A 17,619-nucleotide genomic window follows, 5' to 3' on the forward strand; every position below is an offset into this window, starting at 1 on the left:
TGAATACAGCAAATTCAAAACAAAGTTCAAATAAATAATTAAAATGTAATAATGAGGAATACTCTAGGGACAAGTTTTGTCATTTCGTGTGCAAGGTAGGACATATACAGTTTATTTCTAAAAATAAATAAATTTGGAAACAAATATTTCTTTTTAACTTAGTAATAACTGCAAGAGGAGAGAAAATGCCATCAACTCTTGGTGTACCTTGAAGAGTATACCAGCCAACGTAATAATATAACAGAAGCACCCACTCTTTGATATGGCAAAGTCAAAAGGGATAAGGAGCCCAAATTTGTTGCAACCATTTAGAGCAGCAACATTTGCCGGTACAAAAATAAGTGGTGGTGTTTTTCCCTGTTTTCCTTGCTCCTACCAAAACCTACAAGCTTATTTGACTGACTGGATGAGAGAGGGAAACCCAAGTAAAGTCAGGGCACAGAGAAGCATGGCTGTGCCCCAGCTGCTGCGTTCTGCTCACAAAATGTTCTGTTCACCTGAGCACAAGATAAGAGTCGGGTTAGATAAGGTTCACTTCACATCTGTGATGTCTGCTAGACTTGTATCTGAGTTGTCCCATTAATATATTATCAGACAAAATACAATTATTGCAGAAAGTCGGTGGAGTTATTTAAACAGGGAACAAAAGGTAGTTGTAATGCTAATAGCAAAATGAAAGCAATTGTTCACCTGAAGTCACCCAGGGGGAAAAAAAAGGTTCTTTTGAAGAAAATTTCTAGAAGCCAGCTCGTAAATGGGCCTTTTATACATTATCTTATCTGTTTTCCATCTTCGTCTTCTATGATCTTTTAACCACTTCTGCTATTGCTTTAAGAAAAACCCTTACTGGCTAAGGAAAATACTTCTGCAAAACTTACACCAGAATTTACTTACAAATACCACTTACGTTTCACAATTCTGGTAACCAATCTATCCAGTTAGGCTAGATAATTTTTTTTTTTCTGCCTGTTTTCCTCGTTAGCCAGGACACAAAGAAAATAACAAAAAAGCTTCTGAGTAGCATCTCTTTATCATTATTGTACTCACAGTGCAATTTAGCCACGTTCCCTGGACTTCAGCTTTCCCTGCCTATGTCTCTAGAGAAAGCATGTCAGTAAGGTCAGTGTGCCCCAAATCACTTTCTAAATAAAGATGGTTTCTTGGCCCATGTAATTAGAGAGAACTACATTCTTATACTTGTTACTTCCAGAATGGTTACTTGCAGGTTGTCCAGGAACATACTTGAGTTTGGATAGACACCAATAGAGAAAACATGTTTATGAAGCATCTATGTATGTACATTTCTAATACTCAAAGCAAAATACGTCTGTCTCCTTCATAAAACAAACCAGGAGCAAGAGGCTAGGCTTCCTCAGCCTGAAATTCACCCAACCATCACTCTTTTTTATTTTTCAGTTTGACTTTGTCGAGCTCCTTGATGGAAGACGTCTGCTAACACAGGAGGCGAGAAGCTTAGAAGGACCTCAGCGGCAACACAGAGCTTTTGTGCCCTTGTCCAGCCATGAGACGGGGTTTATCCAGTATTTGGATTCAGGCATATGGCATTTAGCCTTCTACAACGATGGCAAGGAGTCGGAAGTGGTTTCTTTTCTTACGACTGCTATTGGTAAGGATTTCCTGTTTTATTCCTCAGATGGCTGCCTTGAGGCCAGGTATTAATGCACATACTCAAATTGCATGGTGCCTTTGTGTGGTTGGGGAGAGAAGGCTTGTAGAGGATGTGTTTAGCAACAGGCTGAATGCTGTTAGGCCCTAAATACCCCGTAAGTATTTTGTATGCCTTTTTAATAACTATATCCAGAAGGAGATTCTACCTAGTGCCAAAGTTGGATTACAAGCTTGAAATTCCCTGCTTCATTTTGCCTTTGATCTCATTTTTATTTAGCTTCTTTTTTTTTTCCCTTCCTGGAGCAGAGGTATAGGAATGATTGAAGAGCACAGAGCAACGCCATGCAACAGTTTTGTGTGACAGTCCTGCCTTTGAGCACTGTCAAAATTACTGCAGCAGGAGTTCAGGCAGAGTGCTGGGGTTAAAACCACCAAAGAGCGCTGCGAGGCTTAGTAGTAGGAACCACGATAACAGGCATCTCTATTTCTCCTTGCTAACAGAAAGAAGCTGTGATTTCTTAAGAAGTACAAATTAACAGGTTTCTCAGTTTCTCTGGCAGTAAAGTGCCCTGCCAGTTCAGCGCGCAGGCACTGATTAGTTGCTGTCCGAGGAGGAAAGGATGCTGCCTGCGGACTGCTTGACAACCCAGCACACTGGGCATTCTTACTTCCCTCTGTAAATACCAGAATCTGTTTCTGACTCAATAATGTTTAATTTTAAATTTACTGACCCGCAGAACCTTTTCATATCCCCAGATTCGTTTGGTTGTAATTTAAAGATTGCTCCATAAAACTAGCACTCAGCTTTCTGCTAGCCACCGTGATTGCTTAATGGAATTTTTTTTCTTTGCTGAAAAAAGCAGACTCGGTCCAAAGCTGCCGTTAATCCCTCTCCCAGAAGAGGCATTGGTGTTGAGTCTCAGCTGTCTGCAATAGTTACCTAAGAGCTATGGGCTGTGATTTGTCTTGGCAGGTTAATTAAAAGTTTAGGTCTTACTAAAGCAGTCATTAAGATCCCAATATTCACTTTTAGTGCTAAAGTTTGTCTAATGCAGAAGTGGAAACACTGCTGTAATACTCTGTGTTAAATTTAAAACCTGGAACTTCACGTGTTCGATGCTGTTCACAGTTAAGCAATGCCAGAAACAGTTGCACGTTGGCTTATGAAACTGAAGCCTCACTCTATAGAATGCAGATTTACTTTCATTTAGTTTGCTGTTGCAGTGATGGGATTTGAGCCTTTTCTTACACTGACCACCTTCTGCCCAGAATAGCCTCCAGATATCCTTCTGTGCGTGACTTTATTTTCCTGCTCTAGGAATTCCTCCAGTTTTAAAACTTCCCAGCACAAGAAATCGGTAAGGCTCTCAGGGAAGAAAACATTTTTAAAGCACAGTCACTAGTTGCTCGTGTTTTCGAAATGATGCTAAATGAGGTTCTAGCCAGACTTTCTCCCTGCCTCATTGCGCTAACATAGAAAAAAAAAAAAAAAAAAAAGCAAAATATTCGGAACCTGTCTTTGAGCCATGTGGGTGAGGAGCATGTCAGCCTGTCTTTAAGACAATATTTTCTTGTCTACCCTCTGCTGTACCTTTGCAACCACATGAGAAGCAGAACAGGCCATGATACATTCCCTGTTGACCTCAAATCATTCTGTCTTCAGTACAAGGAAGTTTTCTTTTGCTGTACAGAAAAATAGAGCTTTGCCCCATACATGGGAGCCACTTTGCCCACTGGCAGCTGTGCAGCAGCACAAAGCTTTAGTGTACAAGAAAAGCTGTTTAGGTACAACCCACTCATTCTGAAATAGGTAAAAATTTACTAAGGAAGATGTGGCTTCCTGACTAGAATTTGGCCAGATAAATGCAGCATTTTTAAAAGTACTATAAATTGCAATATCCTTAATGAGTAAGTACCTTTCTCCTTAGTCGAGATTTCAACAGCTTGTTTAAAGAAAATCCAGGCAGGTGTTCTGTGTAAATGCATTGTATTGATTCAGAGCCTTCCTAGTATATTTGTGAGGTCTGGCAAGGCATGGTTGCTACATTTTAAGTCTACCAATACTAAAGTATGGTGGTGTTACAATTTTTGTTGGTGCCAGGGTAAAGAGGATATAGCTGACACAGTGTTTATGACGCAGAGTGTAAAATGGCAGCGCCAACCAAATAAATCAAGTCACACACAATGGGAGCCCTTAGATCTGTGTGGGGTGAGGAAGCTGCACCAGAGGCAGGTTGTCATTTTATGTGATTTGTGTGGCAGGAGCGCGTAGAAAAATCTCCCTTTCTTATTGCATAGACATAGTGCTTACAGTGAAAGGGTGTTTGGAAGGTGTAGCGGGGATGCAGGGAGAAGTAGGACCCGGTGATGTGAGAAGAGAAGCAGCAGCCTGGAACTCCTGGATTCTGATCGATGTGCGAATCCTGACCCAGCCCAAGCTCATGCTTCAGCTGCTCACTGTGTACAACCGGCGAGAGTGACATTTCCCCAGAGATGCTGTGAGGGTGATAGAACTGCTGAGAAAATGCATTAAGCATTAATTAATAATCATAGATAATGGCAGAAAGTGCAAAATTGAGAATGGTGATCATGATGATGAGTGCATAAGGCCAAACTGTTTAGTCTTTCCTCCCTTGGGCATAAGGACTCACCTGAGTCAAGGACTGTAGCTTTTACTACAGCACTAAAGTGTTGCATAGTAAGGATGCTGATTTTCCAAGTTTATTTGCTATGTTCCGATAGACCAAAACTTTCAGAGCCAGTAAAACCATCGCAGGCTCTGTGTGACAATATCAAGTAGAATGACTGTGCAGTGCTTGTCTGGAATGATTCGGCCTTCCATTATTCTAGTGAAAACTGAAGAAAAATGGAAAAATAAAAAAGCATCTCTATTCCCGATTTGATAGCATATTTGATTTCATAAATTGTGAGGCTGTCCATCATACTGTTTTGGAATTTGGTGTAGCTATAACTAAATCCACTCAGGAACATTAGCACTGATTTTAAGGGCAAGAGATGACAGTTTAGCCTGTTTTCTAAAAGGACGCGGAACCATCATCGCTACAGATTTAGGTGGTGTCAAAATCTGTGCCTGTTACATGTCGTTGCATGTGAACCCGGGGAGAATACAGAATTGTAATGCCTGTCAGAGCTTATACTTCTACGTAATACAGGCAATTCAGGCGGAGGGAAATCAGATTGTTCTAGAAAAGTTTTCAGCTTTTAATAACATTTTTATATCCTATTCCTCTGAATTACAATGCAAGACATTATAAAGGAACAGACAATCAAAGTCTCTCAATAATAAATTAACCTTTTTTGTAAATGACATTGGCAGCACTTTCTGAAATTTCTAATAGAAACACTTCTCTGAAAAGCGCTCTGTGGGTTCACCTCTGCCTGATAGCGGTGATTTATTCAGAGCAATCTGGCTTAAGTGGAGCAAAATAGTAGGCTGAGGAATCACCTGGAATCAGCACATCTGAGGCAGAGATATTGGCCAAAATCTGCTCAGGAGAAGTGAGAAACATCTGAGAGCCTGAAAACATCTACAGAGTCAGAGGGAGAAAGTCTCCCAGCACCTGTTAGTGCTGAGCTCAGGCAAGCTGGGCTGTGCAGGGCCACTGGGAAATCAAAAGAAAAGCAAAATCAGCTGTCTGGGAGAAGAGAGCATCTCTATTTACCATTGTGTCACCCACCAAGCAGCAGGAAACACATATATGACACCTGTGAGAGGATGCAAGGTTTTATCTCACTTTTATCTTCTGCAAGAGACTGTGCTTGAGTTTAGGAACAGGTCCACGGTTCCTCCTGCCCCCTCCACTATCCGTAAAGAAAACTGCTGTAAGTACTTCCCTCCACCAACGTACAAGCAAGCTGACAGTAATATTTATACGGGGCTGCCAGCACATACAGCACTTTACAGTATACATCACAAGGCAAGCTCCCTTCCTGCAGCAGCCTAAAATATAACAACCCCCTAGGACAGCAGTTCACACACAAGAAGGATAGCAGGAGAGGAGCACTTCACAGTAGGACTGAGCTTAGGGAGGAGGGAAAAAGCGCAGGGCACAGAGGCAAGCATGGGACTGGGACCTCTCCCGAGTGTGAGAGGTGACAAGAGTGGCTCTTCTTCATCTCTGAGCAAAAAGCACTGTAGTGTTTAGCTTGTTCTTAACAAAGGGAGAGGGAAAAGTCTGAGTAATTCAGATTTGCTTCACTTAGACTTGCTGCCTATGTGTATGCTAACTTAAACTCTACCAACTTCCAATTCAGAGGGGATGCCCAAGTGTGATCCACTTAAGTCTCAAAGCCATTCACGTTATTTACACTTGCTTTGCTAATGTCTAAGAAAGTCTAAATTGGTTTCATGTAAATATTGAGGAGTCAGGAGACTGTGAAGACTAGTGTGGGCTGTGATCTGCTCTGGCTTATGCTTTCCTTTAGCTCCCTAATGCCTGAGTTATTTGCCTTAAACTCCCCTGGGTACAGTTAGATCCTCAGGGCTCCAAATGAGGAAAAGTGGATTTCATGTCCCAGCTACACTCTTCTGAACGTGTCCTCCAAGTATATCCAGCAAAAGAGTTGGCACATGCCAAAAGTGTCGCAAGTACTTGAGCTGAATCAGGACCTCTAATTGTTAATGGGTCTCCAGCTGCTCCCTGGAAGTGCTCTGGAAGTTACTACAGGTGGTGTTCTCCTCTACTGCGTGAATGGGGCCGCCTTACTCCATCCCCTGTTTCACAGAGGCACTTCTGAGCATTTCCACCTTGTGGTAACCCTCTAGAGCTATTTAATTGCCGGTTCTGTCCCAGACTCAAAACCCTTTCCTTCTGTTTGCTTTGCACAGAAGAAAAAAATAAATAATATATATATATACACGGTGCCATATAAGAACCATGGCAGGGAAGAAAATCACAACTTCACTTTTAATGTTACTAATCTCTCTCCTGCAAAATAACAACAGAGCTTTGCATGCCAAATAACAACAGGGCTTTGCACGCTCTGCAAATAGTTTTTTGCCTTTGGCTCTCTGTGTCCCATTACTTGACAGACACTCAGATGGCTGTGTCCCATTGCTAAGCCCTCTCTTGACAGACACCCAGATGGTCAGTGCCTTTTTTGATTACTCTCTCGTGACCACCACCCCCTTTTATTGGTGCTTTCTTTCCTGATGTTTGGCTTCAATTAGCTTTTACCCAGCTTCTCTGAGCGTGGTAAAGCTTGTAGGTCTTGGGTAGAAACTGTACACGCTCCCTCAGTTCAGCTAGGAGGCAATAAAGGTGTTTATGAGTCCCTGCCAGGCTGTGAGTCTCCTTAGTTTTCTTCCTTGTGAATTTGATGTCACAAATGATGTTAGGCTGACAGCTCCGCTTGGCTGAAACCTTCCATTAATTTGCAGAATAGCTTCAGGTTATGCTGCAGCACTGCAAGGCGCCTTCCACCTGGCCACGGGGCACAAGGTCCTTCGGGGAGAGGTGAGTTGGTCCATGCAGGAGAATGGTGAGAAGACAGGAGATCGCCTTCTCCAGCACAGTCAAACCCATCCCAGCCTGCTAGGTAGGGCTTTGCCCTGGGAGATGGCACTGGGTGAGCTCCCTCCATCTGAGCTTTTTAGGAGCTGCAGGAATTCCCCTCTCCAGACAAGTGCAGTAGTGTGGTGGGTGAGATTTTACTTCTTCCTTCAGGCCGATGTGCAAAATTAATCTGTAGAGAGCTTAAAAACCAGAGCCGGAGCCTTGATCTGGAAACCAAAGGAGGGCTGTGGGGTGGTGAAACTTTTCACATTAGTTTGTAATCCCCGTGGCCAGAGGGTTTTGTTTGCAGTTCTCAGTTGAACACTGATGATGTTTTTAAATGGATAGTGACAAGACCCTCAAAACCTCAGCAGCTAGAAGCCAATGATAAATTTATCAGTGCACCCTAAATCTTTTCACCTCTGTCTCTATCCCCAAAATTGATTAGCAATCTCATTTCCAGATGAAGTGAGCCGAGAGGAGGAGGATATCCTGGTATTGGAGTTTATCTCCCTCACTGCCTTTGCGTGTGACTGTCTGCAGATCAAGCATTTCTCCCAGATCCTAAATCCCCTTCAGCTTCAGTCAGTAACGTTTGTGCCTGATCCCGTGGCACACAGTTCCCCAAATGTTACCTGCTGCTTTCTGCCTGCTTCTGCTGGAGCCGGAGCACTTCCAAGAAACCTGAAGTCAGACCAATCATTTCAAATCTAGATGTTATTTGTGGTGACCTTTTTCTCCCTGCAAGTGTCTAAAACAATTCTTACATAATTACCCTGCTTCCCAAGTTATAATGGCAGGCAAAATTATTATTTCAGGATTTTTCTGCTGAAGACTTAAGGCATCTCTAATAAAAGAGAAATTAGGGACACATCTCAAAGATAATTAAATAATAAGAAGCCTGTAAAGGTCAGATGCTTGGCTGTGAAATATTCTGCCACAGCTCTTTCCATATATAGCATACCTCTTCATTGATGTCCTGCAAGAAAAAGCTAGCAGTATAAAATCGCAGTGTGTAAAGAAAGTTAGCTTAGTTTTAAAGCAGAGATAGAATCACTCATTTAACAGTACACTTGAGCTTTTTCTTGTTTCCTTCTTTGTAAAGAAATGGTTTGTATAGGTACACTCCTCTTTCAATAGATCTAATGATTACAAGTGATAATTTGGGTGGGAAAAATTGAGAGACAAGCAGACAGATATTTGCATTAATATGGTTGTACAAAGGAGATTAAGCCACGTTTGTAAAAATTGCTTGGATGCCAGTGTGTATTCATTTCAGTAGAAGTTAGATGTCTGAATAACTCTAATGATCCAGATTTTTTGTTGTTTTTTTTTTTTTTTTGATCATGCTTCAAAATAGTAAGCAAAATAGAGAAGCAAAGGTAGGTTTGTCTTTCTGAAAAGCTTTGCCTACATCTGCACTTACATGGCCCGGTAGCCTTGAACTTGCCCATCAGCGTGCTGCTTGCAGGCCGGCAAGTTCTCTTGATCCAACAGAGCTTGTACAAAAGATGTATCGATTGGGGTAATTACTTCGGTTTTGGGGTCAAGAAAAGGCTTATTTAATACCAAAGTTAAAGCCTTTCTCTTTCCTTCTGTTATTTCTGTCCCTTTCTTTCAGTTCATTTTTTCAGAGCAGCACAATTCTGCCTTAATGACATGACGTACAGCGCTATCGGAGGGTTTCTGGAGAAACGTGCAAAGCAGTGCATATGGTTTTCGTTTCTGCAGTTTTGTATATAGCTCTGTCCGTGCACCCCAGACTGCAGGCTAATGTAAGCACAGCTTGTTTTATTCCTGCGTCGGATTACTGAGCAGCTCCGCGCAGACTTTTCTTTCCGTGAACGGTCCCCTGCTAAAGCACAGAAATGAGGTTGTGGGAGTTACACGTCCACTTTGGCGAACACAAGGGGAACCCTTTCTGTGCTAGAACAACCGACTATTTTGAGCCTTACTTTTCCAAAGGCTGTATTTAATCGTATTTACATGCAGGCCTTTAATTGACCACATGGGAGAACAGAAGCCAACGAGCTCGGCACCGCAGGAGTTACCAGCCCAGTCTCCCCTTCCACACAGGGCCCAGGGGGATGAGAAGGACACAGTCTGTGCAGTAACTCCTGGCATATGTTGACTTCTAAAATGATAACGGCTGTTCTGTGTATTAGATGTGCGACTGCTCGCCTTATCTAAGAGCTGCAACAGTCTGAGAAAGAGTTATATAAATTATGCTAAACTGATTTCTGTCTCGGAGGCTTGCTGGAGGCTCTGAGAAGGAACGTGATTTGACCAAGCTTGTGCAGCCAGTCGGCTAGAGGCAGACGTGGAGCCAGGAGTTCTGCTTTTTCTCTGGCCTTGATCTCAGACCACGGAGAGCTCAATGCAAGGAGTCGAGGGCATCCCTACGAGGAGGGGTAGGTCCAACATAAAGCCTGGGCGAGACTCAGGCCCTTCTGTAGCAGCAGCTGGAGACCAGGCATTGTATTTTTGGATATCGCCACAGCACCAGACACCTACCTTTTTGCAGCGTATTGGAACCTCAGGTATCAGTCATTCCAGCTACTGCATCCCGATTTATCAGGCTGGATATATTTGCTAAAGATTTCATGTAAAATGAAACTTAGTCTTTAACGCGCCCAAAATGATAACATCGCCACGGTTTCACGGCATTTGTTTGACCAAATGAGTTCACACTGGAGGTCCTCTTTGTGTGTATGCAGGAATGGATTGCCTCCTTTTCCCTAGAGTACGCTAACTTACACCATCGTTTAAAATTAAACTGAAGGCCAGCTTTAGCCTTGCCCCAAGCTGCAAGAGCAGGAATCGTAATGTACTGAACGCAAAGTAACTTCCCGCTTGCCAGCGCAGCTCCAGAAGTTGAGCCCTGAAGGCTGAATAATTGTTGTTTCCTGTATTAGTTTGTAACAATTTATGAGAGTGGGAAGGAACAAAAAAATTCCTTGCAGTCCCTTGGGCAAACTGGGGATATGAGGGTTTCATTTACAGGAGTGAAATTCAGGTTTAAAAATACTCCAGCTGCAAAGAAGAAAAGCAGCGCAGAAAAAGAACAGTCACGAGTTGTCTTTCGGGATCTCCCCTGCCTTGTAATATGTCGTGGTCCCTGAGGCTAAAGGGTTATCATGCTTTTAAGGTGCATCTCAGAAGGAGGAGGAAGAAGGCTTCAGTTCAAGGGCTGCTCTGTTTAGAATCATTCGTTGAAAATTTTCCCAACTCACTTCTAAGCTGCGATCACATTTCAAGCGATGTAGAACAGAAGGATTTTCTTTCAGATAGTCAACGTAAGATTCCTTAAGAACTGTATTTCATAGCCCCTTTCAGGCTTTTAGCATTGCTCACATTCTCAGGGAAGAAAAGCGTTCCCCGTATATCCCTATGAAGAGCAGAAATACATTAGCAGGGTTTTCTAAAAGGTGCCTCCATTCTGGTCCCAGCGAAGTCAAAGGAGATTTTACCATTAACTTAAATGGTAGTATACATAAAGCAGTGCCCTGGTGCTTTTGAAATCCCATTACACCTTATGCTTTCAACCATCTGATAGCTGTAGATTATAAGGCATTTTGCACTGGAGAGATTTCTTAAAAAGGAAGCAGTAAGAGAAAGGAATGAGGCAGTGAGATAAAGCTCTCCCTCAAACACAAACCAAATTCAGACCAAATGTGTCACAGGCTTCTGAAACAAGTGGGCTTGTTCTCCTCGTTATTTACTCCCCAAACTGTTCCCATTTGGTCCCAGTTTCTGTGGAACAGAAGTTCAAAAATAGTGCACACAAAGCTGTTTTTGTAGTATTTCCAGCTGGGTTTGGAGTCGAATGTGCTTGAAGTAGTGAGAGAATGACTGATATTATTGTGGTGAGAGCCATTTGAGTACCTGGATAGCTATCTCGAGCCAGGCCTGGAAGCACAAGTGCAGACATCTCAAGGGAAATTGGGCTCACATGAGGTACTGTGGAATTTGGCAAACTCAGCAGGTCTTGATGGTTTCAATAAGCACCCCAAACTGATGCTGAAGGCCAAAATTTTTGTGCTTTGCCATCACCTTTTACAATGATTCAGACTCTGGAGCAGCTGCTGGAGCAGGTACATGCTGTCAGTAGAGTGATGGGGATGTATATCTGCCATTAGAAATGGCTTTTTATTATTTTTTTTATTTTATTTTAAGTTCTTATGGGTAAATAGCTGGGGGAGGATGACATGCAATTGGATACTATGACCATTTTACTTCACTCTGACTTTCCGGAGTCCGAAGTGACTTAAGGAGTTGTTCAGAAGAGCTCTCTGCCTGTTGCCCTCTTCCTAATTTAGCATCCTGATACCTACATGTGAAGGTTAGCATTCCATTGGGACCCGAGAGCAAAACAGGGCTATATGCACAGATCCTTAATTAAAACAGACCTCCCAGCCTTCAGAAAAAGAAAAAAAAAAATCAAAATCTGGCACAACATCAAGTGGCATTAGCAGTATCAGCATCGCGCTAGGTGCCCTGCAGAAGAGGAAACTGAAAGAGCACTCAGAAATAATGACTGAGTTTCCATGATGCTGTCAAGACTTTCACATCCCTGGCTGCCAGGTGTGGATTACTTGAGCTAGAAATGTAAAAGCCTTATAAAACACAAATGAAGCAGAAAAATCGAAATCTCAGCAGGTGAGGATGTACTGTAAGAAGGAATCAGTCTTTTCAAACTTCATCCCAGAAAGGAAGAGGAGGAGCAAGAGCATGCCGGACCCAGCATTTTCACATTTCCTTTGTTTCCAGAGCCTTTTTTTTTTTCTTCTTTTTTTTTTTTTTTTTGGCTCAAAATGTCAAGTCTGATGTTTCAGATATCTGAAGCCTGTTTTATCCCCTCTCACCTCCACGTCTCTCTCGGCATTGTTATCACAATTACAAGAGCAGGTGACAGTTCTCTAAGCTCAGAATCCTACTACCCTGCAGTGAAATTCAATTGAGTAGCATCATTTCTTTGAAAAATAAACAAGACTGCAAGCTCTGCAACTGGGAAGTAAATTAAATGCTGGCTTGTGTTCGTGGAGCTTCAGAATCTTCTTTGCCTTTCATGTTATACTGCCTGACTTCCTATTAAAAATTACTGCTAATACAGTCAGGTCCGTGACAGGGAGCATTTTTGTGAAGGAGACACATAGCAATGAGCTTGTAGGTGACAGCTTTATCCTGGACGAGCACTAGATCTAAGAAAAATTGTATGTGGTGCAGCAGCACAAAATAAGGTGAAGTAATGTGGAGTCCCTTCACCCTCCCATGACACGTAATTCATGTCAGGTGAGAGGGATGCCATGCACTCCTGATGGCCCCTTTGCATTGATGAGGCTCACACAGGGGATTTCAAGGTTAGATATGTGCTGTGGAGTTTAATTACCTGCTGCCCTGCTCCACCTTCATTGCAACGTGTCTTCTGTAACCAGGGGTAGATGACTAGGCAAAGAATAGGCAGTCAGGAACAAATTCCTTCTGTATGGCAGTAAATATATCTATTTATTTGATACAGTGAACGATAATCCTTCATGTATTTGTCCAGAAATTGTTTTTCATTTTATTTACTTACACTTTTAATTAATGCACCTGTGTGTACAGGAGGTTGAAGTTTATAACGAAAGCCTTTATTACACCAATCAGTATACGTGAAGTATCTCCCTGGGTTTTGGTAGATAGAGCAATTGTCTTCAGGCTCAACAGCTTCATTTATCTTCTCACGAGCACAAATCAAAAGATTTTGAGGGCACTTTTTGTGTAGAGGTGTAGACTACTAGCTGAAGAGACCAAACAATGAGGATACCTAAATATTAAAAATAAATAAATGCTGTTTTCTTTGCATCTCACTTCTCATATGTAATATTCTCATCAGAAAAGCAAGTTTCATGTTCTTTGCACCAGATGCTTTTATTAACGCTGATTCGTTAAAGTGTATTTTTTTTACACTTTAGTGCTGTTCCTACCTGGTTTTGACACCAAACGCTGTTCAGACCAGCTCCTTGAGGTTATCGAAGGAAGTGGTTACATCTGAATTCGTACAACCGCACTGCCCTGAATGGCATTTAATCAGTTCTTAGAAAGCTGTCCTGGCGCTTATTAACTCCCAAGAAAGCTACCGTCTTCAATTGCCAGCTAGATAACTATTTTTTCTTTGCCAATAGATAGTTGCCTCTAAATGCCGAGGGAATGATGATGCTTGGTGGCAAGTGTAGACTATAAAATATTTAGCTTTAACACACAATTGTGTTACTGCAGCCTCTAATAGGATTTGGTGTCAGGCAAACATCTGCCTTGGCCTCTGGCCCGAAGATTCAGAAACAAGCTATTAAGTTGAACGTTGCATAGTAAATAAATAAGGCGGATATGCTGCTAAAGTATCCGTACCACTGACCGACAAGCACGGTAAGTACCTAAGAGAGAAGTCCATCAAGAGTCTAATAATTTGTCTGTCGTCTTCGTGCATTTATTGCAGTTCATCTGAATAAAGTTAAGTCGGGTAGGTAATTGCAAGCCAGACGAATGTCTTTATAGAGCTCACCACAGCAGAGTTGGCTTTCGCGGGGCTTTTTGTCAGCAGCAAATGGTCCCCTGAGCACACCATTAGCCTGGGAGCTCCGTCGCTGGCACGAGTCAGTTGGTGATCTCAAGCAAATGGCGTTATTTGTCTGTGCCTCAGATTGCCAGCCTGAAAAAAATGGGAATGGTAACAATTAGCAATTTCCTATTGAGCTTAGTGATATCCTTAAATGACAGATAGCATAGTGTGAAGTCTCTGTTATGGGTACGGGCAGGACCGTGCCACTTCGTAGCTTCTCACAGGCTAAGTGGTGATTGCACAAGGGAAACAAGCAATGAGACAAAGATTTAGCCAAGTTTCCTTCAAAATCTACCAGCTGTGAGAGTACTTGGACCAAAAATGTCCCCAGAGAAAATGGCAAAAAAACAAAGAATAAGTTAACATGGTGTATGCTGGTTTGTTCCAAACCATCATCTGGTTTCTTCTCTGCTTTGATAATTAAAGCCCTTGGTTGGGGAGCACCTTAGAGTCCTTCAGAAGAAGAGCTTTGCTCTTGGAGATGTCTAGGTTTCACTCTTAGCAAACATTTTCCCTCTCTCCTTTTTGTTAATGTAGAAGCATTTTGTACATATTCTCCTGGGTGAGGAAGGCTGGACGAGGACAGGGAATACCTCAGATGATGCATTCCTGTGCTGTTCTCCAGACCGAGACCGTGCAGGTCTGCAGGCAATGCGTCTCATGTCATTACTCCTTCTCCCAGTGGATATCTGCGTGTTTACAGTATTTACTCAGGAAATGACTTGTTTTTTCAGTTGCTGATTAGATTTTGAAGCTGGCAGGGCAATTACTTCCATACTTAAGCTTCTGAAATCTCCATTTGAGGCCACACCACCTCAAGTTTTGCTCATCTGTCCCCATTGTGAGTTGTTTGTTTTCAGGAGGTTTGGAAGGTGGCTTGGAAGCTGCATTTTCAATCTTCTTCTCTTTGGCCACTCTAGCAAAACCATATGAGAGCATCACGCACGGCTGGCCTTCCAATTAATAATCTTTGTCCTCACCAGCTGGTGGGAATCAGATCACTTCAGAGGTTTGGAACCCAACAGAAAGCTTGTGTGTGTCTTTCTAGGAAAGAATTGTCCGTGGTCTCACCATGAACTTTAACTGTTCAAAACAAAACAAAGCAAATAGTTGCCATGATTCTCTAATGCAATTCCCATGGCACCATTCATAAAATACCACATGGAATTCTGCATAAATTGGAAAATATCCGTATAATACGTGTAATAGGTTGCAGAATAAGATGTAGAATGGAAACTAGAACCTGGCCGTAACTGCAGTGACTTGGTTTTATTTATTGCTCGGCAGTTTTTCACATCTGCAGCAATGTTGACTATGGCCATACTGAAAGATAAATGTGTTTTCAGGTAGTGGTTTTGTGCCACTAACTTGGGGGCTCCCTGAAATTTAAGTTTGATTTTGTTTATCATCTAGGCCACTTTAAATAATATTTTCGCTAAGTCCTTGCATCTGCAACAGATGTGCAAATTTTTCCATTCGGTTCTTTGTGCTTAATTTTTTGTGTTCCCCCATCTCGACTCCCTAGTTTCTTCTTGCCAAGCCACCCATAATGTCCTGTTTAATTTGGAAGGTAGGTATGAGAGCCGTGTACATGCACGTGTGCTTGTGTGTGCACATTTCAGAGGGGCCAGAAAAAGCAACTCAGCTCTCAAATGGGTGCAGTGTGTAACCACTGAAACTAAATTCAGTCTTGACTTGAAGACAGAGGTTTTTATCGGGTCTTAACTGAGTGTGATTTACTAATGCGTGCAATGCTCAAAGGAAAAAGAAGTTCCAATCTGTGATCGTACCTAAGAATATAAATAGCACCGTGCTCAGAAACACACAGACAACTCTCAGACTTGTTGCTCACAAGCCTTGTTTGTTCTCATTAGCTCTGGAGTTAGTGAGAAAAAAAAAAAAAGCACGTTCATTTTAACGCTTCCTTTATGGAAATAACTTTTTGAGCCATGTTGTAGCAGCTTTGGGACAGGAATATACTGCATGCATCCTCATTACTTTTCAGAGTTTATTCTCAGCAACGAAGAACTTTGGGGAGTGTGCGGAGGCCTTAATTGCCCTGAGTCACACCAGGCAAGTTTGTTTCCTTAACTGCTAGAAACTGGTAAGTGGCTCCAGCCACAGGAGAGGGAGAATTTCTTTTCCTCTTCACTTCATCTTGTCTCTATCAGTCGGGTTATTCCAGGGCAATGCGAGTGAACGCAAAATTAGAGCACATTGGAAATGTTACTTTTAGCTTTATTAGAAAAATGTGCAGCATCAGAGAAGGCACAGAAGTAGGATGAATTGTTTTTAAAAGCCTCCTCTATCATTAATAGCATCGAGTGGTCAGGGCACAATTAAAAGTTACCAAGGTGCTTCGGTGAAGAAGGTACAACGGCTTTCTTTCAGCTGCCTTTATATTCCTTTTGGGTGGCCCACGATGTGTTATGATGAAGTTAGGGCACGCTTACGAAGAGCAGCCAGGGAAATCAAGGACTGCGGAGACATGATTGTGCGTGTACCGTTGCAGTTTTGCAAAATAAAGTGCCAAATGAGCAAATATATGTGAGTATTTTTTGTAAAGCATTAGTGTTGGTCACTGTGGATGGATCTGACCAAATGCAGATGCCTACGATGACAATATCTATGTCTGAACTAGTCATGGGAGGAGAAGGATCACCACGGGAGTGAAGTTCATCAGATGGGTTCACCCTAAGAGTCAGGGAAGTTTGGTTACCTAAACATAGACGTGCTACGTGGTCATTCGGAGCTTTTAGATCCCATTATACCTCACCAGTACAGTGAGTGAGAGTCGTTCGGTTCACCCTATAGTGGACATCTGATCGGCATACTGAGTCTTGTCCTGGTGTAGGCATCACAGGTACATCAGCCGAACCACCCTGTAAATGCAAAATATTATTTCCAGTAACAAAGACTTCCTTTAGCTGATGTGGTGCATTGTTACGCCTTGCAGCACCTGTCATGTTTGATGCCACATTGCTTTTCAGGTGTTTGTTTTTTAGTTCTATTGCATAAATGTTATTTATTATCACAGAGTTCTGAAGCTCATACATGTACAGGCTAATACTAACTTTTCATTTACAGGATAGATTGGTGTTTATACCTGCCATTAAATGAGAGATCCTATACTTGAATATCAGCAAAAACGCACAAGTTTTGAGTTGCTATTTGTTCTCAGAAATGTGGCTGCTGTTTGATTGGAATAAATATGGCAGATCAATCCCCAAGTGTTGACTGCACGCTGTGATTGTATTTCCATGCCCCATACGGCGAATATCTGCCTAAGTGAAGTGTTAGAAAACTGACAGCACATCTTGTACCTTCCTTGCTGCATGGAGCTGTCTGCTTGGGCAAAGTCTTCTGCCAAGACTTAAAACGTAACCGCTTGAAACTGTTTTTATTATTTAAAACTGCTGTTGCCGTTTTTGGGTGATTAAATTACACCACGTCCTCTAAAATGTCCTTCAGAAACCTGCGGTGTTCAGCGAGCAGCCATTCAGCAACAGGCTCCCTTTCATTGCTGATTAGAAACTAATCTGCACATCTCTGCCGCAGCTGTTTCTCTTCACTTACACCCATAGGAAGTTTACAAATATCTCTGCTATCACCGGGCCTGGTGAAGTATGCCTATGAAAGTGCAGTCATTATTCACATGGCCAAGATTTCCACCCCGCTCCGTGACAGATGTACCACTGGCGTCCCTCCTGTATAACTGAATCCAGTTTTAATCAGATATGCATCTCCCTCGGAGAAAATGAGAAATAATAGTGTGGAATGAACCATGGTATTCCATCATCTTTCCGAGCCCCACTCGTATTTACTCAATCTTTGCTCACAGTTTAGTCAAGAAAATAAAATGGTTTTCATTACGTT

The 17,619-nt window shown here is 42.3% G+C and overlaps 1 protein-coding gene across 12 annotated transcripts in view; it reads left to right on the top strand.

Annotated features, from left to right (window-relative positions):
- TENM4 (teneurin transmembrane protein 4) overlaps window positions 1-17,619 on the top strand; it is an 879,437-nt gene that overhangs the window by 705,550 nt on the left and 156,268 nt on the right. For all 12 annotated transcript variants that reach the window (XM_040544436.1, XM_040544433.1, XM_040544442.1 and 9 more), the window contains one exon: window positions 1,417-1,627. In XM_040544436.1, the coding sequence (XP_040400370.1) occupies window positions 1,417-1,627 (211 nt within the window). The remainder of the gene's footprint in view (window positions 1-1,416; window positions 1,628-17,619) is intronic.

This window comes from Cygnus olor, chromosome 1 (assembly GCF_009769625.2).
Source record: "Cygnus olor isolate bCygOlo1 chromosome 1, bCygOlo1.pri.v2, whole genome shotgun sequence".
In the NCBI taxonomy this organism is placed as follows: domain Eukaryota; kingdom Metazoa; phylum Chordata; class Aves; order Anseriformes; family Anatidae; genus Cygnus; species Cygnus olor.